This window comes from Vespa velutina, chromosome 4, assembly GCF_912470025.1.
Source record: "Vespa velutina chromosome 4, iVesVel2.1, whole genome shotgun sequence".
In the NCBI taxonomy this organism is placed as follows: Eukaryota; Metazoa; Arthropoda; class Insecta; order Hymenoptera; family Vespidae; genus Vespa; species Vespa velutina.
In genome coordinates this window covers 7074087-7100668 of record NC_062191.1, presented here as the reverse complement: position 1 = coordinate 7100668, position 26582 = coordinate 7074087, and the positions used below count along the sequence as shown (strand labels likewise).

Below are 26582 nucleotides of genomic sequence, written 5' to 3'. Positions count from 1 at the left end.
ATATTGTTAAATCGTGATCGCATTTCTTACGAAAATGAAAATTTTCCCTTTAGTTTTAGCTTTGACTTTCCTTCGATTTCGGGACCTCGTATCGTGAGTTCCTATTTATGCTGAATTGCAAAGCGAAAGTTTAGTTTAGTTAGAACTTCCTTTGCTAGTGAAATTTGGACTTCCGATGTTTATTTTTGTATCTTTTCGTTAACAAGTTATATTGCACGTTGGAATCGTCTCTCTCCCCTCCCCCCTCTCTCTCTTTCTACCATCACGAGTGATGTAAAAATTTAAGTTATTTCTATAATTATTCATAACTATAATTACATTATAGTTCGTTTGTACTTTTTTCCATTTTTTGATTTTCTACATATTTGCGTATAAGTGTTTTCGTATTTCTCAAGCCTAAAATACATTTCGAAAGACAGAAAACGTTCGTTCTTTAAAATTTCGCTAAAAAGAATAAGAGTAATACACGTACAACTTGTGAATAGCGTAAGGCACGAAAAATACACTGGCAGGAAACTGACATTTAATCTGTTATGTTCTTTGAGGTTCGTTGTCATCGTTGCAACGAGCTCCATTTTTTTTCTCTTTTTTTTTTAACCTTTATCTCTGCTTCCGCATATATACGCTTAGAAACTGAGAGAAAGAAATAGATCAATAAATGTATAATTACATTCCTTATCGGATATGAACCAATAAATATATTATAGAGTAAGTTCATTTAATATTAGATTAATATTAACTTATTAACAATTTAAACCACGACAAGAACATATGATCCAAAAATATAATAGCTATTATAGACAGAGCATTACATGTTTAAGTTGACTAAAATTAAGTCTTTTCAAAATGTGATTGTAAGAATTGATTAATTTAATTGTAATGAATTACCAAAAGAGAGAGAAAGAGGAAGAAATAGAAAGAGACAGAGGGCTAGAAAGGTGGTAACGTTTATTTGTATTTGAATTCGATTATCTCTACGATATTTTTCTGCTGTTGTCTGTTCTAGCGGGTGCCATTTATATGCTAAATATGTCTGCGTTCGGGGCCACGAACGCAATGATTGCCTAAATTTATTATGACGTTGACACAGGGAAATATATTCCTATCCGTAGTACACGATTTCCAATGAAATGACATGTTCAGAGTACAATGATGATATATAAACCAGTTAGAGTATTTTCGTTTATTTCATTTTTATCTTTCCTCATCGTTGATCAACTTTGTCACGAACGGTTTGTGATTCTTAGAAATATCTGTGTTTTATTTAATTTATGTAGGTATATACGCATGTATGTATGTATGTATGTATGTATGTGTGTATGTATCTGCATATGTATGCATGTACAAAGTACATACATATAGATATATGTTTCTGATAATAATCCGAGAAATATTCAAGAATAAAGGGAAAATGTTTCTTTCTCTCTCTACTTCTTTCTCTATCTCTCTGTCTCTCTATCTCTGTATATCTCTCTGTTTCTCTCTCTCTCTCTTTCTCGCTCTCTCTCCCTCTGTCTCTTCATCTTTTTCAACTGATCGTGAAAATCTTATAATATGACAAAATATTTGTGAATATTCTTTCACCGCATTATACGCTTCAGTTCTTCGTCGATCTCTTCCTACGAAGATCCGATGAAAAATCCAAGATTTATTACAGTGGATAGGTTCTCGCACTATCCTACTTTCCGTGTATGTACTCGAATCGACCGGAAATCGATATATGCAAAATATTTTGATGCTAACAGATTGGGAAGCGACGTTGTGTACGATGGAAGATTTATAGACCCGGTTTGTTGTTACGGGTCAATTTTATTCGACCCTATCCCTCGGAGAGAGTAGTTCGTTGAAAATATACGCATGAGGAATTCACAACAAATTTATTGTAATTTCTGAAAGTGCGGAAAGAACTCTGAAAGATCATCAGAAATATTTTTAATAATTTATAAATGACTTCATTTGTAATAAATGAAAAATAAATTTAAAATATATTTATCAAATGATGAATAGTCTTCGAAGTTGCATGAATGAGAATGAAATTTAAATTAACAATATTCGAGAATATTATTAATCGAATGTTTGATATATGTATAATATACGATAGTTTTGTTTAGTAAGGATATTCTCATTCATATTCTTATCTCATTATACATATAAAAAATAAATATTTTATATACAAAATAAATGAGATGTTTTCTTAAATGAAGATAGAAAGAAAAGAAATATAAAAACAGTTTGCTGAATCTACAAGTATTGTGTCAATAAAAATAACAGTATTTTATAGTTCTATCATACCGAAGGAGAAAGACTTTAATTAGTTCAGTAGAATTTAATTAAGTGACGAGTACGCAACCAAGAAGCTGTGAAATTTAAGCTTTGAAGAGAGAGAAAGAGAGAGTACTCGTTTGGTTGGAAGAATCTTAGAGTTGGAAGAAAACAGTACCAATAATTGCACGAATCAAATGGAGGACAATATTACGTTCGTCAAAGTTTTCATTAAAATTTATTCACGGAATTTAATTTTAGTCGTACTTTGTTCGGAAAATTAGCTTGTATAAATAAACGAATTTATAAATTACATTATGTATAAACTGAAACAGCTCTTCCGGCAAAAATTCCATTTGGTCCTCCAATGTACAGTGTCAAAATTTATTCGAATAACTTCTTATTTATTGGAATTTCTTTTAGGCGAAAAAATTTCACAATATCTATAAATTTGTAAAAAACTTGACATTGATAAAATGATAATTTATCGTTAATTTTTTTATCGCTATTTTTCGATCGTATGAAAATTACATATTTTAATTATCCAGCACGACATGTAGTATTTTTCATAGTTACAGTAGTAATAGCTAATTTGCCAAAGTAAACAATAACTGGAGTATTTAATTGATTCGTTTGCAGGAAAACTGAGACAAAATTCTGGGAACAATATTTTCGAAGGAAATCAAGATATGTTAAAGGAACGAGGTACGTAAAATTATATATATATCATATAAAAAAGGAAATTACTATATCTTGATTAGATGATGTAAAACATATATCAAAATAATGATTGATATTAAAGAATAATTAAATATTTTTAGATTTAAAACTTCGTAGCCGAAAGAAGAACAGCGATGGGACTGATGATTACGAAGATTCGAGTTCGACGACGAGGAAAAGTTCGGTACTTTTACTAGTAGTAACCATTATACTGACCTTGTGCCTGAACCATCGTCTACCATTTAGGACACTTCATCCTGCTTGAAAGTCATATCACGCTCCCGGTCAGCATATCGTCGTACTCCCATGGCGAATTCTTGCAAATCGTCACGGAACTTGGCGAATCCTCTTGTCAAAATTACCGCTCAGGGACTTTAATTCAAGATTAATGCTGACCACACACGTTCGCTTGTATTATAATGTATTAATCTATAAGAATGTGTAGGAGACAAGTAAAACGAAATAGTGGTCCATTTTCTTGGCGAGTTTTGAGAACAACTTGTTGTCTTACTTTATCGAGATCTCGCAAGTTTATTCGTTAGCGAAGCGACCGAAGGTTTTTCTCGAAGGTAGAATCCTTCCTTATAGCTACTCGACTGCCATCAGCCCGTGTTTTTCCGTGCTCGTCCTTTTTAAACAATCTTCTTTTTTTTTCTTTCGAAATTTCAAGAGACGCTTCTCCAAAAAAAATACAATATATCGAAGGACGTGAGTTCATCGATAGTTTAAGGACGGAAGAATGTTTGATCAGGGAAGAATGTTATTGTCTTTTGGAAAAAAAAAAAAATGCAAATTGATTATTTTAAAGTTCATTTTCGACTACACACTGCAGGTTCCTTAAATAAAAAAATTTTTATTAAGTCGTATGAGTCTCTAACAATGTGACATACGAAGAATATTATGAATGATCAAATTAATAATTTAAAATGAAATTTCTATAAACGATTAAAGGAACCAAGGAAAGTAATCGGCTTTCCTAAGTGAAACACCTTAGAAGTAATCTATGATGTCTAATTAATCCAATTAATTAGTTTCACATTAGTCGAAAGGCTAATGTATACATGGTGACATCATCGTGAAATAAAAAAACGGTCAACTAAGATAATTTATTTGATATATGAAAAAAAAAAAATAGCGATAGAATTTCAACGAAAAGAAAAATCGTCGCATGACTTTGAAAAAGATATATTGTAAAGAGAGAACTATGGTACTGATCGAGGACGACGATACTCTATCGACTTGCCGTGTTGTTTTACACATGTACACGTAATAATTGATAACAAAAAAACGATAAGCGTGGAAAATAATGTGTATAGATTTATCTACTAATATACTAATTAGCCAATGTACACAAAACTCGGATTATAACAGTCAATGCTTCAAATCGCACTACGAAAACCTCCTACGAATTCCCAGATACGTAATTTTTAGTTCACTGAATGAATGAGGCTGTTCATTAATAGATATAATTAAAGAAATATTGGAAGACTGTATGAGGGAATGATTTTTTAAAACAAATGTGCCCTTTTAATCATTTCGGTGATTGATGACCGACGCTTTGTTCGAATGATAAGTCATTAATTTAGGTTTTATCGTTTGTACGCGTACGGACACATACACACACAAACACCGACGCAAGTATTGTACATATTAGAATAAGTAAATATTGTCATAATCAATGCGAAAATGTGCGAATAATTTTAGGAAAATGAGAGCATCTTTACAATGAGCCGTTTTACAATAAGCCGTTCTTTACAATGAACTTTAATTTTGCTATTTGTTTTTTATTTTGTTTATTAATTGATTCCTTTTCGTATCTATATGTATGAAAATTGTTGAATAATTAAATTTGATCTACATCAGGAATTATATCACAATAACTATGTATGATGTATTCAAAGCAAAACGGCTCATTCCTATCGAATTGCTCGATGACGTGAAATTTTTAAACGTTTTGTATATAGATAAAGTAGCACGAAATGCGTGTATATGTGCTTGCGTGAGAAAGAAAGTAGTAGGCGAAACAGATTATGTCTGAATTTCGTATCGATATCATTATAATCTTATAAATTAATTTAATTATCAAATAATATGTTTTTGTCACATAATAGAAACTTTAAAACGGTGTGCTTTAAAGAAAATCAAGATAACTTATTGAAATACAAAACTATTAGTGTTCGTTACGAAACATTTGATACTAAACGCACGATGGAAATGAAACCAATAAATTGGTCCCATATATGCGTATTCTCAAGAAGTTATTATAAGTTATAAATATTCGTATAATTTTATAGTATTACGCGAATAATATTTGATGGATTTGACCTTGTAAGTCTTTACATTATCGGACAATAGTAGGTGGAAAACAAAAAAAAAAAAAACAAAGATAATGTGTAAGGCGAAAATCATAAGTTACAATTATCAAATCTCTGGATGTATTTTGTTTAATTCAACTATACAATATAAGTTTCAATTATACGAATCATAAAGCCAAAAACACTTTCCGAAGCAATACAATTATTCGTTTTTTTGTTGTCCGTATATTCATGATGTAACGTGTTAGATCAGAAATTTCTTACTAATTAACAGATAAAATACATATCAATTATCTGTGTTCCTCATTGAAACTGACTTGTATAAAAACGAAGCCAGTGATAAGTGTTATTTTTATATAGGCAAGAAATCTTACTTGAGAAAATTACTTTTAGCATCGATTCTTCATCATTTTAGCACTAACCAAATGCCACGTTTATTTGCTTCCTATCATCTAATCAAATGTATATGTAATGATATCTTTAGATTGTCGTAAAATCATAATGTAAAAAAAGCTAATGTTGCGAGTATCTATTTAACAATTAATGAATCAATTCGACAGATTTTCATATAATATCTTTATGATGAATATGCGAATGATTCCTCAATATTTGTTGATCGATAGCACTACTTATGACGAGTGGAACTATCGAACGATGTAACTGAAACAAAAATTCTATACAGAACACTACCTACTTTTGTATCATCAGCATTGTAGATAACATCGTATCGTGCAAGAATAGTGTGCGTAATATATTGTGATGAGTAAATGTAAAATTTGTAATAAAGCTGAATTGATACAAGTGCTTAAAAATAAAATACAAATAAGTACATGAGAGTTAAGAAGAATAAAACGAGTACATTTGAAAGAAGAACATTGTTCTATATATGGATACTTGAGATGAATGCAATCTTATTACATTATTTCATTGATAAACCTTTCTTCTTAGAAAAATATTTACATCAGAGATGATGTGACAATTTAAAAAGGAGAAATAAAAAATGGTTTGAGTTTTACTTCGAAATTTTTGAATTCTACTTAGAAATATAATTACGATATATCAGGGAAATGATAAAATCGTAAAAAATATCCATTCAAACTTTAACATTCGATCTTTATTCATACTTCAACATTCGCCCAAAATTTCCAGTTACAGTACAATGAATAATGTATATATTTTAAATTACTCCGTAAGTTTTGTCCCTTCTCGTTAGCGTTCATAATCGATCTACTTAAAAATCTGACGGTATGCAAATTTCCATATACAATTATAAAGCGATAATAAAGCTCACTGGTTCTTTTTCGTTCGGTTATGTTGACGGTCGGCTACGACGGATAATGGCGCGACGTAAAAGCAAAATAATCAATCTTAAAAAGATCACATACTACGATGCTTTGGTCTATTTACAAATATTTACTCGTTAAATGTATTTCGGATTACATAAAATTCCGATATTACAAGACATTATTTGCTTTATTTCTTTTTTTTTTGATACTTATATTTACAGTTGAACCTATCTACGAGATGAACATACATCGTAGGATAAAACTATCAACGTCAATAGTCTTCGTGAAAAGTCGAAGATACTCTTTAAAAAATGGAACTCTAAAAATTACATCATGCTAATGTTCCTTCTCTTATCGATAATTTTATCCTATCCACACACGCACGAGTCAGTAATTTATGTACAAAATTATTAATATTCATTCAATTAACATCGTGGTCGGCGTCGACGTAGATTTCTAATATATATATATATATATATATATATATATATATATATATATATAATCGTTATTTACAGTGGTATTTAAATCGTTACAATCATTGTCAAATATACAAGTTTCCATTTTTTTCCCCACAGAAACATTCGACAAATCGATTATCTCAAGTAAATGAGATATGTATGTGTACATCTTTAAAGGTACACTATTTCCAACAAGATTTACATGTACATACAATTTTATCCGTCCGTTGCATGGCAAGATAGAGGCTGCTGATAATTAGAAAGAGGATTGAATTCGTTCGGAATTTTTACTTTTTTTTTTCATTGTTTCCAAAATTCATCCTCATAATTCTCACTATGTGATGTAATTAAAAGAAAATGTGATATTACATTTCGACGTTAATAATTATAATATTATAATAGAATTAATAAATTACTATACCATACATTTAAAAAAAAGCATAATTGTGAAAAACGACATATAGAATTTTTATCTCTAACTTCACGTTCACATATTATGTTTCTGTATATTTCTTATAATTGCATCACAATTATAGTGAAATATCGTAGTTGTGGACTGATTAGGCTTTTTAATATTCTGATTATTTTATTTCGAATATAAGATTCTCTGTCTTTAGGAAAGATTAGGCCGAGATTAATTGAAAACATGATCTAAGAAAATATCGATTAATGAAAATAAATTATCAATACAGATAAGATTAGTTAATTATAAGACTTAACAAATTTATGTTTTTCTATTATTTAAAATATAAAATGAAACAAAATAATATTATTTTTTCGATATCATTTCGAGTAGTAACGTATGTTATAGATTCGTTGTTACTAAAATTTCACTTTTCTGGATTGTCATATAACTTTTTATACAAATATCATCCTCTAATTTTTTTTATAAATTACTCCTGGATATCTAATTAACAATAACGTTTTCGTCGTAATAGGAACAATGTTGAACCAAGTGCAGTATTAAACATTAATAGAAAAATGATTCAAAATATAACCAATACATTTTCTCTAAATAAACAAGATTAGGTATTTCAATGTTACAAATTATAGGATGTTGATAGAAATTACTATAACGTACATTTGGAAAGAATATAATTTTGAACCATGACATACATAATTTTTCTCTTTAATTTCACGAAAATTTTCTTATTATGTATGGTTCTTTTCTCTTCTTATAAACAATAGAAAGAAAGCATGGACATCGATGATCGTATCCATACTTAAGATAAATTGATCCCGTTTGCTAATGGAAAAGGAATGATAGTGCGTGAAGACGAGGTCCAATCAAAAGAGTCCAATTAATCGAAACGTCTTCGTATTTTGTGGACATAAAGTATCTAAAGACTGACTACGAAAGGATAGATAATAGAATTGTATAGATTATTAGGCTGTGTTGTAAAAAAGCATATAGCCTATCTCCTCTCGAGGATAATGATCGAGATGTGTTATCAATTCTGCGATGATTCACATCTTTGTTTGAAGGTTGTTTTCGTTGAACATCCTTATCGATTTTATTCTCAGCATTGATGTAGTCATTGTTGTTATATCGTCCATCAATCCGTGTATCTGGAAAGATTCATTTTTATTAAAATTTGTATCGATCGATTTGTAGAAAACTAGAATCATTTTAAAAAACGAAACTAATTATGGTTCTTTATATTTTGTAAAAGTGATAAAAAGTTCAATTTTATAAAAGAAATAGAATTTTTTTATTTCCAGAGAAAGTTGATAATTAATAAGCGAAATGGAGAAATGAACTTTGATATTTTCTCGTAAAAGTATGTATAACTTAAGTAGCTTGAAGTACGATTTTTACTCTATGACTCTGTTTGTAATTGGAATCTACCTACACAAATACTAGGAAGTTCGTAGATTGCTTTTTTGATTTTTTGAATAGCAAAAAACATTCTCGTACATCCCAGGATGCCAATCGAACAATTTTAATTGCTTTCTTAAGTTTATTCGTGCAAATAATAAATACAAGCGTACAAGCAGTAAAATTATATATGTATAGGTAATTCAACACATGTGTTAATTGAACAAATAAAAATCAAATAAAAATTCATAGAAATTGATATAAATCGAAGGTATCGTTATTCGTTATTTTTTCATTTAGCACTAAATTGGCACTTGACTAAATTTCACTTTTGTAGTTATTTTAGGGTTTTAGTTTTTGAAAATTCAATAAAATCTTAGATTTGAGTGATTGGCTTGATATAAACGAAAACTTATGAACGAAAACCGTACTCGAGATGGAAAGTTTCTCTTTGGAACATCGAGAGCTGCTCGCAGTATATTCACAAACTTTCAACGACGACGACGACGACGAGAATGATAAGAACGCAAAGAAGATACCAATGGTAAATCTTCCTTTCGAGGCAATAAGCAATAGAATTCTCAACGGGATTTTGACTAAAATCCCACGCGCAGTTTTCGAACTTTCTGCAAACCTTTTATCGTCATCGTCGTCATTGTCATCAGCATCGTTCAAGTTACCAGAAATGCAATTTCGTTTTTGATAGTTTGGAAGTTCTAGCGAAGAATAAATTTTTTTATCGAATTCAAAATGCTATTTTATCGATTGAAAAAGTTTAAAACAATTTGACAAAAGGCAGATTATTTGTTTATTATTTTATTGGCTTTATTGAGAAACTTCCTTTTTTGTTATTTTATAGAAAGAATCGTACTATATCTATAAGAGATTTAGATACTTACTTTCGTTTCTAATTACAGTAGACAAAGATGCATCTGTTATTTCATTTGAGTTCGGTTCGATGCTCGGCAGCATCTTCTGTCGGGTTCTTTGCATAGTTTCGACTGAAATTAATATTATTATATTAATAATTCAATTATACTATTTATTTGTAATTATTACTGTTTAAGATATTATTAAAATACCTTTAGCTATCGTGGGCATTGGTGTCGTCGTCGTGGTCTTGATTTGGGTCGTGGTGGTTGGAATATCTGTAAATGTAAAACCACTATAAACATTAATTTCATATTTAAAAATTAATCCTATTGATTGCTTTCATTTCAGACGATATGAGAAAATCGTAATTAAGGCTTGGATCGTAAAAGTATACACTCAATGTTATTTCAATTTAGTGTCAAAAAACAGGTAGCTGTTATCAATATTCTCGTGTTTACAAATAAACATCATCAATAAAAGTACCTTACAATTGTTTCTACGGTCTAGTCTATTGTCAATCACCTATATAGAAATATTTTTATCATCATAAAAAATTTCTATCAATAGAATAACTCTTTCGGCTAATTTATTGTGGATTAATATATTTGTTTATATTCATTTTATTAAGATTATTTATCAAAAAAAAAAAAAAAAAAAAAAAAAAAACGTGTTTTTCATTCTATTTTTTCCCGAAAAAATTTCATTTTAGTCGTTGTTTTTATAAGTAGTTGTTTTCTTTTTTTTTTTTAGTTATTCGATAGTATCTGATATCTATTTTATCGATGCTAGAAGTGAAGCAAGAATTATTTCTCTCGAATGGATTTAATTAACATGATCAAAGAAGAATTAAGAACTACATATGAAAAAAATAAGATATTTCTCATCAGACAAATGTCAATATTTATTTAACGAATTTTTTTTGATTTTAGACGAATGTATTGATTTGAAACAAGAAAGTTAAGTAAGTTAAAAATGTAGTTAAATATATATATATTTAATTATGTCATTGAGTTTAATTTGCGAGTTACTATATTTTCTGTCTCGCAATACAATTTAAAATGATAATTCGGGTTAAGTGATCCATATAGCTCAATCGGATTTCTTTCGATGCTCTTTGCGGCCGACCGTAGGATTCAAGCTGTTTACTCTTTGTATTGGATCGACGTCACAAAGCTAAGAAGTTCTTAATCCAGAGAACGAAGCAGAGAAAAGCCATGATTATAGATCTCTGCAGATCTGATCGATTTTCTCTCTGATAAACGACATCGATAGTTCGTAATTATCGATGATTCGCGTTTCTTTCCACGGAACTAAGTACTTTTTTTGTCCTAAGCAAAGCTACAATTTATTGATACCCATGGCAATTTCCCTTTGATTTCCGATCGTGCAAGACTCGAAACAAATTCGGAAGTAATTACGTGCTTGTGTATATAGACTCTACGAGAATTGTATTGATCGATTGACGAATTATTTATCAATGCGTTTGATAATTAAAATCAAATAATGTACTTTTGAATCTTTCTTTTTTGCTTGTTAAGACCAAGCAATAAATTCTTCTCTTCTTTTGATTCCTTTCGTGTATTTATTGATGCAGTGAACCGTAATTATAATTTAACCTTATCGATAAAAATTAAAAAACTAATTAACTTTTTTCTATGATTTCTTTTAAACAATTCTATTCGATTAGAATTAAGAAAATATCCGTCTTAGATGACAACAGTTTAATTGATTTGGATAGAAATTTAAGTGAGATACTTGTATGTAACAAATATATTTGATGGAAAGAAATTTCCATTTAATTAGAAAAAAAAAAGGAACATGAAGATAAATGTTTATTTTTTTCCTGGACAATGGCGAGATTTTCGATGTGTTAGACGAGATTAGATTTATATATCTAATCGAGACATTTTAAATCCTTAGATTCCGAGATTGTGAGAATTTCGATTATCGAAGATCCGTTGCATTCGCGTTGCTTTTCCAGTGGGATTGCTACATTTCACCGTGACTTTAGCCCATCGATATATCTTACTCGCTGTCTTCGAAAGAGCCCGACGCCCTTTATCTTACAGCTTTAGAGAATGGAAAGAGAAGGGCTGTACGATCGAACGCTTAATTTCTCATCCCACGGTTACATTCTTTTTTGTACAACTAACGATTCCTGATAACACGCGTAAATTAAAGGTCCATCGTGAAGGAAAGGATACGAATAAAAACAGTCTACTCGCGATAACGAACACTCTTTGACAAATGATTAAAAATTCGTGACGAATGTGAGAAAAATTTATATCGCAAACGAGAAATGATATTCGACAATATTTTATATCGATCGATCGAATAATTGTACAAATAAAATATTAAATTAATCAGATAATAATTGTAAATATTTATTCCAAACAATTTGAATATGTTTCAATACTATTATACAGCAATAATTTTCAAAATTCTTTATGTGGGCTTTATTAAAAAAATATATTCTTTTTTTAAATTGTGAAGTTATCTTTATATACATATATTAGTTTTAATTTTGGTATAGCACCGAATGAAATATTTTCGATTAGTATTTTCCATCTACGTTATATAGCTACATCCAACAAACAAATAGGTAGTATTAATTAAGTTAAAACGTAAAACATGTACGAGATATTTTTTTTTTTGACTTGATGATTTTCATTATTATAGAATTTATATACGTAATAAATGATTTCCCGTCAAAGATATCAAGATAAGAGTTACGTCACGGCGAATGAAGTACGATAAATGAATTTGAAAAGACTCTACCATTAAATATCGTTACTTACGGTAAAGCGATATACTGCCATCCGTTTCACCCAGTGAATTTTTCGATATGCATTTGTAAATGCCGTAGTCTGACATGGTAACGGAACGTATGGTAAGCTTCATCTGCACTTTATACGTATCGTCCGAGAGGGTCGGCTCGTACTTTTCCCCTAGAAAAAGAATAAAAAGAGAATAAAGATATATAACAATGTACCGGTATGCTGTCGTTTCTGCTTGTTCGCACGATAACGGAACTTTTCAAGTTTACGATGGGTTACCTATAAATCATGAAAATCGTATAAAATATAAAAACGCCAACGGGAAATGGATTCGTCGATATCGTTTCTCGCGCCCTTCCGCCACGTTCGAACGCCCTGGCATTATTTTCGTGTGTCCTGCGCTCGATCGAACGTAAAATTTGACATTATACTTCGATGGACAATCGAGAGCACGTCTTTTGTCATCGATATCTATGTTGAAAGAATCGACGATACTTACGCGTTGCAACTTTTCTTCGGCTATCATTTTTTTTTTTTAAATAGTACCAGTATGCGTAAAAAATTATTTTCCGAAGTCCATCTAAAAAGGATGTTATTACCATTCTATATATAGCGTCTCGAAAAACTTTATACGTATATTAAATAATTATAAATAAATTATTTATTATGATAAATCTTTATTTGATAAGCCAAATTGAACAAGACAAATATAAAATATTTTTTAAGTTCTCGTAAGTGTTCGAATTCATGACCGTCTTACTCAAGATTAATTGCAATCGCTCGTAATAAAATAAAATTGTTTATATATAAATAAATCGTAATGCATTAATATAATTTTTTTTTTTTTAAGTGCGATACTCCAAATACGAGAAACTATATCATTTAAACTATAGCCGACTTCGCCGGCTGCCGCGTAACTTTTTCCGTCGAAAAAACGAATGCTTTCTTCAAACGAAGAAGTATCACCCTACGGAGAATCGTATTTTCTTCGGTAGAGACATTATGCGCCCTCAATCTTCCCGAAAAAAAAAACAAAAAGAAACGTATTCGTGTAACCAGTCATGATCACCGGACATGCTATTCACTCGTTATTGTACCGGCGAATTCTAAAATACTAGCATAAAATTCGATTTAATCTGATGACTAACATTAAACTTATAATCATTAAATTTAAGTTTGCAAACGCAATAGCAAGTAGGGAATGGCGTTGAAGTGGTCTTCCAACATGCTTAATGTTTATAATTTTTTAGACACTATACTTTATAGTATCTACATCTCATTTATTTTCTGAATATATATATATATATATATATATATATATATATATATATATTTATTCGTTCATAAAACTAATAAAGATCGGATATAATAATGTATTTTATCAATTATGATCTTAAGTTGCTCTTCCTAATAAAAAAAAAAAAAATAAAAAATAGCGGAAAATAGTTTACGAATCGTGATGTTTGTGATGTAAAGCTTGAAAGTTTTTTCTTTCTTCACAGTACTAGTGAGAAGTGGTATGGTGCGGTTTCTCGAAGGATAAGAGGAAAAAGAGGAGTAGGAGTAAAATAAGTTTTGATTAACAATTCGTGGAAGGCGGACTGCTAGGAGAATTGGAAACAGAATGAAATCTATAGGTGTAATGATGCGCACTAAAGTGGAGAGGAAGTATTTTCGCAGTTGGAAGAAAACTTTGCTCACGAAAGAGAAGAAAAGAGAAGCAGAAGGAAAGAGAGAGAAAGAGAGAGAGAGAGAGAGAGAGAGAGAGAGAGAGAGAGAGAAAGAAAGGTAGAGAGATAAGGTACGTGTACGTATACATGTACATGCATGTGTTTGTGCAAAAGAGAGAGAAAGAAATAGTAGAATTGAAGGAAAATGAGAAAAGAGGTGAGGAGGTAGAAAGACAGAGAAGAAAATAGAGAAAGAGAGAAAGAGAGAAAGAGAGAAAGAGAATGCATTTATGTAGTGGCTCGGTCGACTCTCACAAGCGTAAGAAAAACTTTCCTTGGCTTTGAGTTTGAAAAGTAGATGAAAAAGTTTAACGACGTTGAACTACGGTCCCAGGCATTACCACCGAGAGATGTCGAATGGGTTTTCAGGGATAAAACTGCTTTTAACCAAAAGTCCCCGGGACCGACGAGGACGAGGACGAGAACAAAGATGTTCTCATGTTACTCCTATCTTTGCGCGTCGCTTCGTTGTCGTCTAATGACATATGTGCGCATGAATCAAGCCGTCTTAAGATTTTATCCTCAGACTGAACGCGTAAAAAGGAAATAACTCTTCGTTCTTCGATCTTATTATTACTTTCTTTTTATGTCCTTTTTTTTTCTTTTCTTTTATTAACGATCATCAAAGTATCACGTTAATGCTACGATAGGCTGATGATCGTTTTTATTCATTTTCATTCATTAATTTTCGCTCTTCCTAATGGAAAAAATAATTCTTATAACGTTCTCGAAAGAAGTCCACGTAAATTTTTTCAAGATTTCTTATTGTTCAATGCATAGAGAATAATTTTTAAATTCGAGATTATTTGTTTTTCAGAAAAGAACAATGAGCATTCTATTTGAGCGACACAACGAGAAGATAACGGAGTTTTCTCTAGGAGCACGATAACGAATATGAGTGTTTTCAACGTAATAGAAAAGTAAAAGAAGGTGAGGATAAGTATGCTGAGGGTTACTTGAAACATCGGTAACGGTAAGTGCTTCTGAGCACGCCATCTTTATGTACCGACGGATCCAGGAAGATGTAGCTCGTTTAAATTTCTATCCCGTGACAACGTTTTGTCGCATCCTATCGCATATCGTTTAATAGCACTACAATCGGGATCAGAGATTCCTTGTTTTCCGGTAAAACTATTTTTTCGGATTTAATTTTTCGAGGAATGAAAATAAAATTCTTTTAGGTTTTCATATATCAAAAACAATAGATTTTTAATGGCTTTAACATGAATGAAAGTAAGCTGATATACGTTGCATCGTAAATTGTAAATAGATTATCACCAATTCCAATCTTTTTATTATTTTCTTAAAGGCACTGTATAATTGATGAGTAATTTTTTAATTTGTATTTTTTAGATAATAAATCAACTTGTTAATTTCCTCTAGCTATAACTAGACATTCCCTCTAGCTATAACATTTGGAGAGATAAGATCAATACTTTTTAATATATTATTTTAATTTGAAGAAGAAATGATAGAATAAAACAAGTTGTAATTATGGACAAATTTACATTTACATTATATTTACTCAGAAATTATATTTGGTAAAATGTTAGTGTATATAAACTAACTTCTCTATAAAAATTATTTTCTTATTTCGTAAAGATTTTTAACGAAAATTAATTATAACCAATTGCCCGTAAAATTTTTTTTTTCATGTTCACTGGACTAGAATTATTATTAGCGTCGTTCTTCTGCATAATTGTTTCGAAATATTCATCGTTTTATAACGAAATTCGTGGCTATGAATATCTTTTGTGCTCGTACGCAAAAAAAAAGGGGGACTAATTAAATTACACAGTTCAATGAATACCTCCGATCGATATAAACATTTAATCCTGTGTTCTCAACCAATAATTTTTTTTCATATTTCTCCTAGTCAACCGAAAACGTAGATATTGAAATTGTACCGACGAAATTATTTTTGCTTTTATATTCGTTAATCATATTATTTACATAATAGAACGAAATGGTAAATAAATTTTATTTAAATTTTTCACCTAAAGTATATTTAGGTATATTATTTGATTTTTTTAAATTGTCCACTTTCTTCCAACAAAAACTAATTGTAAAACATTTAGAAAAATATTAAAACAAACCTTCTCATCAATATTTTTTGTAATATAGTAAATATACGATACATCGATTACTATGGAAAAAAAAAAACATTCAAAAATTGACCAACTTTTCATCTATAATTTCGATTCGAATTATTTGATTGATTTCGTTCGGATAGAAATAAATTTTTAAAATCTCGTAGGAAACACCACAAATTTGCTTTATTCACAAATATATATATATATATATATATATATATATATATATATATATATTTAAAAGAAAAGGTATATATGTACGTGTGTGTGTTTGTGTATGTGTAATATATGTATATGTACATGTACTATTGTTCGCGTAATCATGTCTCATCGAGCGTGTAGCGATAAGTCGAACGTAAATTCGTTTATTACGTAGAGGTAAACGCATTTGTAAGTTGCACCTTCGAGTTTTGATATCGTCTCGTGCGGTTTCACATGTACTGAATGCGCATTACAGAAATACGAGCAGGCATCCGTAGAACATTTAGATCGTAAAACATGTCGGGGATGGTAATATTGCAATGGCGGAGAAACACGATGCGGTTGACGCGCGAATGCTTCTCCGGATAATTCGTCGCTCGACGTAGGAATGTATGAAGGGACGGTTTTCGCGATTATTGCCGCGAACAAAGGCATACACTGCTAATTGTTGCGTGCGATATGTGCGTTGGAAATAGCCTTAAAAACAATTGACAAACCAGTAAAGTTAAATGATACAGTCAATTGTAAGATTTCGCGGAAATTATTTATTAAGTAGTTGTGTTATCATGTTTAAATGTCAGCAGTGACCAACGATACGATTAGTAAAAACACTTTAATCATATTAAATGTAATGTCATGGTAATATGTATTAAAATTTTTAATATCATTAATGTTATATTAATAGTGTAAATTAATTAATTCATTATACATCATTTAAAATGTTTTATTTTTAAATAAACGTTACAAACACATATTGTGATGTATCGTATTGAAACATAGCAAAAAGAGATAAAGTGCATCGAAACCCTTTACAGAATATTACCATTTTTTTAGTATGAAATCGTTGAAAAAAATGTTAGGTATATTGTATTGATATTTTCTTATATTAATATGTGATCATTACTATATCGTATCAACGAAAAGAAGATATCGAATATGCGTGTGATCTTACAATTAGTTGAAATAAGAAAAAACGCTACATGTGGATATACATATACATATATATACATACATATATATGTACATATATATATATATATATATATATATATATATATATATATATATTACATACATATATGTATTTGTGTGAGTGAATCTGGAAGCTAAAAGAACGAAGTGAGACTGCTGCAGTATGTTCGCATTCATCACGGGAAACATTTCGCCATTGAGTTTCATTTAATAAAGTCAGCCTAGACGAATTTAGGAAGTTTTTATATTAGCTTCCCCTTCTCTTCATTCTTACATGTATAATAAATTTCATTCCGACGTTCTAAACAAATTATACAAAATTAATTCAGCATTCAATGTTTTAATTTTTCATTTGTGTCGTCTGACATTCTATATTATAATTATATTAAATTCAATTTCTTTTAAGAATTTCTTATTTTCGAATATATTTATCTCTTCGATCAATTTTTAAATCCTACATATCGATATCAAGTAAAAAGGAAGATATATCACGGATGTTTAGATAAACGAAAGAATTTAAGCTATATCTCGTATCATGTTATAGAACGAGAATGTCGTAGATTTCAAGTAAGTAGGTGCAATTACTATCATACGACAGCAAAGTAGATCATGATGTTCGTAAATTTTAAAGAATGGTTTTGACGAATACAAAATGAAATTCGTGTTTTATTTCATTAAGCTAATATATAAGTTAGCTCTTGTATATAAAATGTTGAATTATTTTCTTAACTTAGTAAAGAGGAAAAAAATAAGAAGATCGTTATAATTACGTAATCATAAAATTGGCATAAATGTATATTTGAACTTAAGTTACGACCTACAATTTATGAGAAAACTTGCAAGTTAACGACAATTTAGGTATATCCTTTGAGTTATCGATCTCTTGTAAGAAAAACATTATCCAAATGCGAGCGGCTTGAAATTAAACTAATTAGCTGCACGATTAGTAAGCCGAAACGTGCATCTCACGTTCTTATTGCATCTGCATTCGCGGTCGAAAGCAGTCGGCTGCATTAATGGCTTCGAAGATACATTATTCTGACTATTACTGCATGAATTCTCCTCCACGGAACACATCTCGTCTAATTATTCCATATAATTATGTATATATGTACGTATGCCTATGCTTTTCCAATTGTTCCGAAAAGATCGATAATTAATGAGATATATTATATGTATTATTGATGGTACCTATTATTCAATTTATTTATTAATGCTTCTATCAGATACCATCGTATGTATCATATTCTGTAATATATAATAACAGATGATATTGTTCCAAAAATTCATAACAATTTTCTATAGATATTGAATTCTTGAATATTGAATTTTTAAATTTTGTCGAACTAACAATGAGTGTTTTATTGTAGTATATTACTGTAATTAAATCATGAATGTTCTCAAATATTGCCTATTTACTTCTTTCTGTATCGCATAGTATTAATGATAGATCATATTCAAGACAATACAAAGACAATAATCAGTAATTAATAAATAACAGTCGAGAGATATCTGTCGAAAATCAAAAATCAAAAGTCTAAAGGCAAAAGTTGAAAGACTGAAGTCGAAAGAGTACTTTCAAAAGAGAACGATATGTATCAAAAATCACTATAAACTTTCTAATATTAACAATTATTTAATTATGATATATTACCATTTGGTACAATCTGATTATTTCCTCTTGTCCAATAGTTGATCGATTTCGGGAAAGCCTCCGAATTACATTCCAACGTCATTTGCTGTCCCTCTTGCACTCCGACCAATTGATTCTGGATCCATATCATAGGAGGAACTGTCGAAAGAGTGAAAGGTATCAATGAAAAGTGCATGCGAGCGTTGACATGAAAAAAATGAATGACGGTTTGATTTTATAGAACGACACACAACATGCAAACGTAAAAAGGAAATTGATTCTTCGTGTGAGAGATGTTGTATTATCTATATCGTCATATCTCTTATATTTATTTTCCTTATTTTTGCTAGTTTAAAAAAATTTTCTACAATCTCACGTATCGTTCGGAGTTCATTAGAGCGGTTTTGAAAAATTTCGCTTCCGTCGTGCTCTCCATCGTGCGAAACATACTTTCCTCCGGTGTAGTTTCCAGAAGTCGAGGTCAAAAGTCAAACAAGCAAAACAAGTTTGAATTACCTTCGGCAATTTGAACGAGAAAGAGAGAGAAAAAGATCTATCGTAGGTTGCTATTTGTACCAAGCAAAAGGTACAACCAACTCCGTTGAATTGTATTTTCGAATGCTCGCGATTGAGAGCGAGTAGACACGTTATTTGGACGGAAAGGTATGCCTGTTGCGGATTCGATGTCAAAGCATCAACGAATTCTCACGATGACATCGATCGAAGCATCGTACCGAGTCGTTTGACTCGCATTGTCGACGTATCTAGTTACTGACGATAGTATATACTTGTACTTTTTGTATTCAAATAACCTTCCATCTGATAGTTTTGAAATTTAATTTGAATTTCAAGAAGTCAACTAATCGAGTTGTATATCCAACGGTTTTTGATAGATCGAAATTGGTCTTTTTTTCAAATTTTTTATTAGAATAGCTTCTTTTTTTTTTTCAAAAAAAAAATTGTAAAACTTATCAACAAAATAATTAATGTTGAAGGATTTTTTAACAAATTTTGACAGTATTTCAAACATTTTTGAACAAATCGTTTCGTTTGAAAAGAGAATTTTCAAAGAGAGTACGAATGAATTTTCAAACATTTTACTCGTGCTAGATATATGCTTAAGTGCTCAATTGACAAACGTATAACTAGTTCATTCCATCGTTGGAGATTACATGCGAACGATGTCCTTTCAAAGAATGTGATTTCGTAAATCTTTCGATGTTGGTTAAATAGTAGTATGCACGTTCAGAGGATTTACTTTTTTTTTTCAAATGTTCGTATTTCGATCAAATTTAAGCCAGCTTTGAAAAATAACTCTTGTATATGTTTGTAAGGTATTTTATTTCCCTACACACTGAGTAAAAAGACTATTTTTGAAGTATTCGTTATGTTCGTTTGCTCGTTAACGAATCCATTAATTGTTAGCAAAAATAAAAAGAACAAAAATATCGATGACACAAGAACTGTATTTAAAAAATTCATTGTCGTCCCAGTATAAAAATGTTAAATGCATAAAAACGAGTTTTATAAATTATTATCATTGTAAAATATATATGTGTGTGTATATATAGAGTGAAACAAAAACTTTATTTAAAATATTTTCATTATTTATAATAATATGGAAACACGTTATATACAAAACTTGAATGATATGGAGGGAGACATAATGTAATATTAATACTTTTTACATGAATAAAGATGTGGTGAAGATTTTAAGATCATCCTTTTTCTTTTAAACAGAAAGCATTGATGTTGCGATTTTAGCATTAATGATAATTCAAGATTAAATGTGATGGTAAAATAAATTTTCTTACATTATAAAAGATATTCGATCATTCGTATTAATACAAAACTCCAATCGTTTTATTATTGAATCATGAGTATGTCTGAATTTATTCTAGCACATGCTCCGGTAATTCGTTGTCTCATATTTTCAGATGTAATCAGTATTTCTTGATAAAAAATATTTTTGAGTTTTTTCCGGCGAAAGAAATCTAATGGAATTAAGTCTTGAGAACGAGCTGATCACGAAACTGATCCTCCACGTTCTATTCATCAATTTGGATAAAGTTCATTGAGTGAGGTTCATATTGATTACGCTGTTATTTATCAGACAAATTCGATATTCCAAGTAATATCGTAAATTGCCATAATGTTTACGTTATTGCGTATAATGTATATCAAAGAGTAGCTTCTGTTTGGAAAGAAAAAGAAATGTTTCCGAAATCTCCTTTACGTTTCCACCCACGTAAAATGTATTTATATCACATTATATCCTGCTCTATATCATTAAGTTATATGCTATATATATATATACGATATTTAATTCTTGATCATTAAATAAGGAATTAATAGCAGAGTTATGTTATCGGGTTACGAAACATACGTTTATGATTACTATTTTAGAATAGTTAATGATCTATAAGATTAAGGATTAAGCTTCCTTCGTCGAGGCTAAAGTTTCCTCATTAAATATACTCACAGTGTACTATAAGCATAATTCTCTTGCTGACGGTAGGTGGAACGCTGTTTGAAGCGATACAAAGGTACGCTCCCATCTGTAACCGGTTCACTCTCATGATGTTGAAGATCGATCCTTCGACGCTACTAACTGCAACAAAGTGTATCGTATTGGATATTTTTATTTCTATATAACTACTTTTGAAACACTTACAAAGCGAAAATAATAAATAAAATTATTATAATTATTAATTAATTGAATGATTTAGATCTAACTTCTATTTTTCTGTGTTCTTTCTTCCTTTTTGAATTTTTCCATCGAGCAATATAATAGATCATCAACAATTGAGCGTTATCTTCGAACAAGAAACTTGGTAGCTTAAGTAAAAACAATGCAATGGTAGATCCAAAATTAATACCGGCCAAACCGAGATGCTTTGTACTTCTGAAACACCGATACTAATCACTACGAACAACGACCCGACGGTTTTGTCGATTGCTCCAATCTCCGTAAACATCGGAAGCTCGCACTTTCTCGTAACAAAACCGTTTCCATTGCGCACTAAACACTTGTCGTCTACTTCTTGCCAAAAGGAATGTCTTGCGGCGAAGTCTGACTATATGTTATTCTATTACTACTGAATCAATTATGTTTATTTCATGAAATACATTTGGAACAAACGATGAGTAGTACTTATTAATGATAGGTACATTAACAAAGAACGTTATTAATAGATCGTGTTAATTATCGGCTACAATTCATGAACATGCAAAGCACTCTATTTTGAAATTTACAAAGATATGTCGATAACGATAACGATATAAATTTATTGATAACTTTGGTTTGTAATATAATTGGAAAGTTAGTTAAATTATCGAAATTGTTGTATTATTGTTTTGTCGAACATTAGTAATTTGGAACTTTAGTAATAAATGGAAAAGTAGCGACATTTTAATCCTTCATTTAATTGCATATACTTGAAGTAATAGGTAGGTAATATAAATACATAATGTATAATTCGATAAAGAAAAAATCAAAATGGGAGAAATAAAAAAAAAAGAAAAATATATACATTAATAAAGAAATGGGAAAGTCTCTTTCGCTCACGGATGTAACGGAATAAAATACTTTGGGTAATTAAATGGCAAGCTGTATAGTAAGCGTTAAAAATATTTATTGCAGGAGAGAGCGTGAATTAACGGCGATGCTCGAAAGCGATGCAACGAATCTCCGACACGTTCGTTTCTTTTCTCTGTAGTTCTCGCCACCCGAAGAAATATTCTTCTACTTTCGCGCTGAAGGAAGTGAAAATAAACGTGTTCCATTCTTCTTCTTCGTTTTACAAAGATAGATCCTGAAACGTTAATGCGAACTCGAAACGAACGTATCGTCGAATCTGGCACAACGTACGTCCACACGTATGTAAATCAATTCAGTCAACTTCTCACACAAATTCCTTTTTCTCTGAATATAAAAATAATGATTACAAGTGTTTTGCTTATATAATATGATATAATATATAATATTAAAAATAAAAAATCAATAGTTTTTTGAGTAAACGAATATAATAAAATATTTTTGCAAATTAAATCATAATTTATAAATTATATCTAACATATTTTAATATGTTCTTCATTTACATTGTAAATAGCACGTTAAGAGTTTTTCGACAGAAGATAAGATCTATCGAGTAATTTCATCAGCAACAGCTTTCGTTCAAGGTTCAATGTATACCTGCCTTTTTTAATATTCTATCTTGCATGAAACTCTGTAATAAACTCAGACCGACAAAGTTTCCTGTTATAGAAGAACGCTAGTCTTCATCGAATAACATTCTCCTCTTTCTCTCTTTCTCTCTCTCTTTTTTTCTTCTCTTTCTTTCTATCCCTCTCTTTCTCTCCTTCTCTCTCTCTCTCTCTCTCTCTCTCTCTCTCTCTCTCTCTCTCACTCTCCCTTCCTTATAAACGGTTTACATTCGCCTCTTCTGTAGGGTTGCCGCGGCCAGTACGACGTGGCACAAGCATTTGCCCTCGAGACACCACGAAAATTAATGGGGGCTTTTACAAAGCACAATATACAGGGTGATACTCATAACAGGAACCATTTCAATATCTCTGTAAATATTAACAATAATGTAAAAGTTTGAAACATATATTGTTATATTAGCCTAAGTTTTATGATTTATAAAATTGAACAATATAATTGAAATGAATTCGATAAAGATAATATCAAAGTATAAAGACAATATTCAATATGATTGAATTCTTTATATTATTTATATTTTTTCTTATTGAAAAGAAATTAAGATTGAGATTAAAAAAATTAAAAAATATCTTTAAATCTTGACAACAATAATAAGTAATAAAAAACTTAAACAGTTCCTACGTTATATAGTTCTCTTTTTGTTAATAGTTCATATATTTTAGATCTTTTTCCTTGTAGATAATATTTAGAGAGATGTTGAAGTAATTCTAGTTATCAGTAGACCACCATATACTTCGGTACTATATATACATATGTATATTAACATGCTTACGTTCCTAAGATAATCATTTTTAGGCACGAACAGGACTCTTTCTTCTTTCTCACCATGTTTCTATTTATTTTCCTCTCTCTTCCTTTCGCTTCTTTTACCTCGCTGTCTATCTCTCTCTCTCTCTCTCTCTCTCTCTCTCTCTCTTTCCCTTTTTTTTCTTTCTCTCTTTTCGCTTCTTTTACCTTGCTGTCTATCTCTCTCTCTCTCTCTCTCTCTCTCTCTCTCTCTCTCTCTCTCTCTTTCTATGTTGTTTTATTTTTTCTTTTATCCCTACGTTTTCATCGAATTCCGCTATCTTCCTTCATGAGAACGAAGCAAAAGCACCACCACGAATTATCTATCCCTGTAGTACGTTTACGCTCGAACGCGTCTCAATTAACGATCGCTCTTTCTCTATCAACTAATCAGTCTTTACTTCAATCAACGTCCGATCGATCGGCGATTTTTCGTTAAATATGGAGTTTTTATTTCAGGGTAGCGGAACTATTCCAATTTCTCTTAAAAACCAAGCTAATCAACTGCACCAAATAAAAAGTAGATCAAATGGAAAAGTTCGAGACTAATCGTTCCTTTTTGCTTGATTCTTTTTAATTTCTAAATGACGATCGAGTAAAGAACAGGATTTTGATAAGCTCATAAAAAGATTGCGAAAGAACGTCGGTCTCAACGAAAAGAGCATTTCGTTTCAATGTTCACCACAGGTACTGGTAGAAAACGAGAAATTCTTAAAATACTTAACGACGATAACGACGACGACAAGGAATGAGAAGGAGAAGAAGGAAGAAGGAGAAGGAGGAAGAAGGAGAAGGAGAAAGAGGAGGAGAAGGAAGAGGAGAAGGAGGAGAACGAGAAAGAGGAAGAGGAGGAGTAAGTAGTAGTGGTGGTATAAAGGCAAAGAGGGGTGCGTGTGTTATCAGAGGAAGAAGAGAACTTGGTTCTCGGCACGTCTGCGAATCGGTAACCGCAGACAGAGAACGCGAGCCATGCGTTGCACGTAAATTTCGGGACGCAAGTGAAACTAAAAGGCGGTTGCCGCGGTAGTTCACCGGTTTGAATTTTCGTCCGAGTACGAAGTTCGGCCACTACTACGAGATGTTTAATCTCTGCACGAGGCAATTTATGTTATTGAAATGGTAGTGCCGCGGACTCAACTCTATGTAATCACCTGCTAGAAAGAGAAAGAAAGATAGAGATATATAAAATGAAACATAAAGAGAGAGAGAGAGAGAGAGAGAGAGAGAGAGAGAGAGAGAGAGAGAGAGAGAGAGAGAGAGAGAGAGAAAGAGATATCAACGTGCCAAAACTGCTCTCGACGACGTTACGGTTTTCAAGCTCTTTGTTTAATTGCAAATCCCGAGCTTCATAAACGCGTACCGTGTAAAAGCTTCGCACGATATACTATACGTTCTCTTTCATCTCCAATCTGTCCTCTCCTTCCGGATCAGATTTTATCGACGATTTTATCCGAATCGACTTTCCGTTTTATCATCCGCTTTTACTTCTCGCTCGTTTTATTTTAATTAAGAGTATGGATTTCCATTTAACACGAAACACAGGGCCAAGCCTTGCCAGAACGATTCATCGAAACGCTACACATTTGATTCTGATATTTTTGTTGGAAATGGAAAGATATTGAAAAGTAGAAATTGCGTTTGTGTTGCAAAAAAGTAACCATGCATTCTGTCTATATAAAATGATCTGTCTATGTAAAATCGAAAAATTACACAGGAATTTTATTAAAACCAAAGAGTAATAATCATTCAGCTTATCTCCCAGACTTTTTCGTCGTATTTTAATTAAAAATACAGATCTCTCATCAAATTCAAAAATGTACCGTTAAATTTTATTTCAAATAGATATATTAATATTATCGAATATTCCCTGTCGCTATACTTCAGAGCAAAGTTTCTAAATTTTTGTTGCATGCGATTTAACACATTTGTTCATAATGGTACCTTGGCATAAATGTTTATAATTAAAAATTTTTAAGAACCAGGTAGACTGGTGATACTGTATATCATTTTAAAGATACTACTGTTATTGTGTGATTCTCGTGATTTCATAAAAACATTTTACGAGAACTATCTGGAACTATCTCTTGTAAATTAATCACTTTCCTCCCTGCTTTAACGTAAAATAGCAGCTATCATTTCACGGCCCATAAGTTGTAACATACTGCTGTAGAGAATTGAAATAAAAAAAAGAGAAACATAGTTACGCCGATTCTCTTTTTTTTTGGCACAATGTATATTTTATATTAATCTTCTCGGGCATTTTTCAAATTTCGTTGTGAGACTTTTTGTCGCATTGTATATTACTTTTTCATTCGTTTTGTAAAATTTGTCGATTTAATTCAATTGAATATGTTACTGAAATATTGGATCATTTAGTTGTGGACGATATTAATTTACAGCGATGCCAAATAATTCTATAGATATATTTA

At 30.8% G+C, this 26582-nt stretch overlaps 2 protein-coding genes across 9 annotated transcripts in view; one reads left to right on the top strand and one right to left on the bottom strand.

Annotated features, from left to right (window-relative positions):
• The window catches only part of LOC124948350 (neurotrimin-like), a 155867-nt gene extending 149112 nt beyond the window's left edge, over positions 1–6755 (top strand). Inside the window, exons 9-11 of one of the 2 annotated variants that reach the window (XM_047491835.1) lie at positions 2902–2967; positions 3084–3161; positions 3229–6755. In XM_047491835.1, coding sequence (XP_047347791.1) covers positions 2902–2967; positions 3084–3161; positions 3229–3371 — 287 coding nt within the window. In that variant the 3' untranslated portion in view covers positions 3372–6755. The remainder of the gene's footprint in view (positions 1–2901; positions 2968–3083; positions 3162–3228) is intronic. The other variant, XM_047491836.1, reaches the window with a different exon arrangement.
• LOC124948348 (neurotrimin-like) overlaps positions 6390–26582 on the bottom strand; it is a 126332-nt gene continuing 106139 nt past the window's right edge. For all 7 annotated transcript variants that reach the window (XM_047491826.1, XM_047491828.1, XM_047491829.1 and 4 more), the window contains 6 exons: positions 21625–21753; positions 19164–19301; positions 12535–12684; positions 9946–10011; positions 9763–9864; positions 6390–8613 (listed from right to left, as the gene is read on the bottom strand). In XM_047491826.1, the coding sequence (XP_047347782.1) occupies positions 8396–8613; positions 9763–9864; positions 9946–10011; positions 12535–12684; positions 19164–19301; positions 21625–21753 (803 nt within the window). In that variant the 3' untranslated portion in view covers positions 6390–8395. The remainder of the gene's footprint in view (positions 8614–9762; positions 9865–9945; positions 10012–12534; positions 12685–19163; positions 19302–21624; positions 21754–26582) is intronic.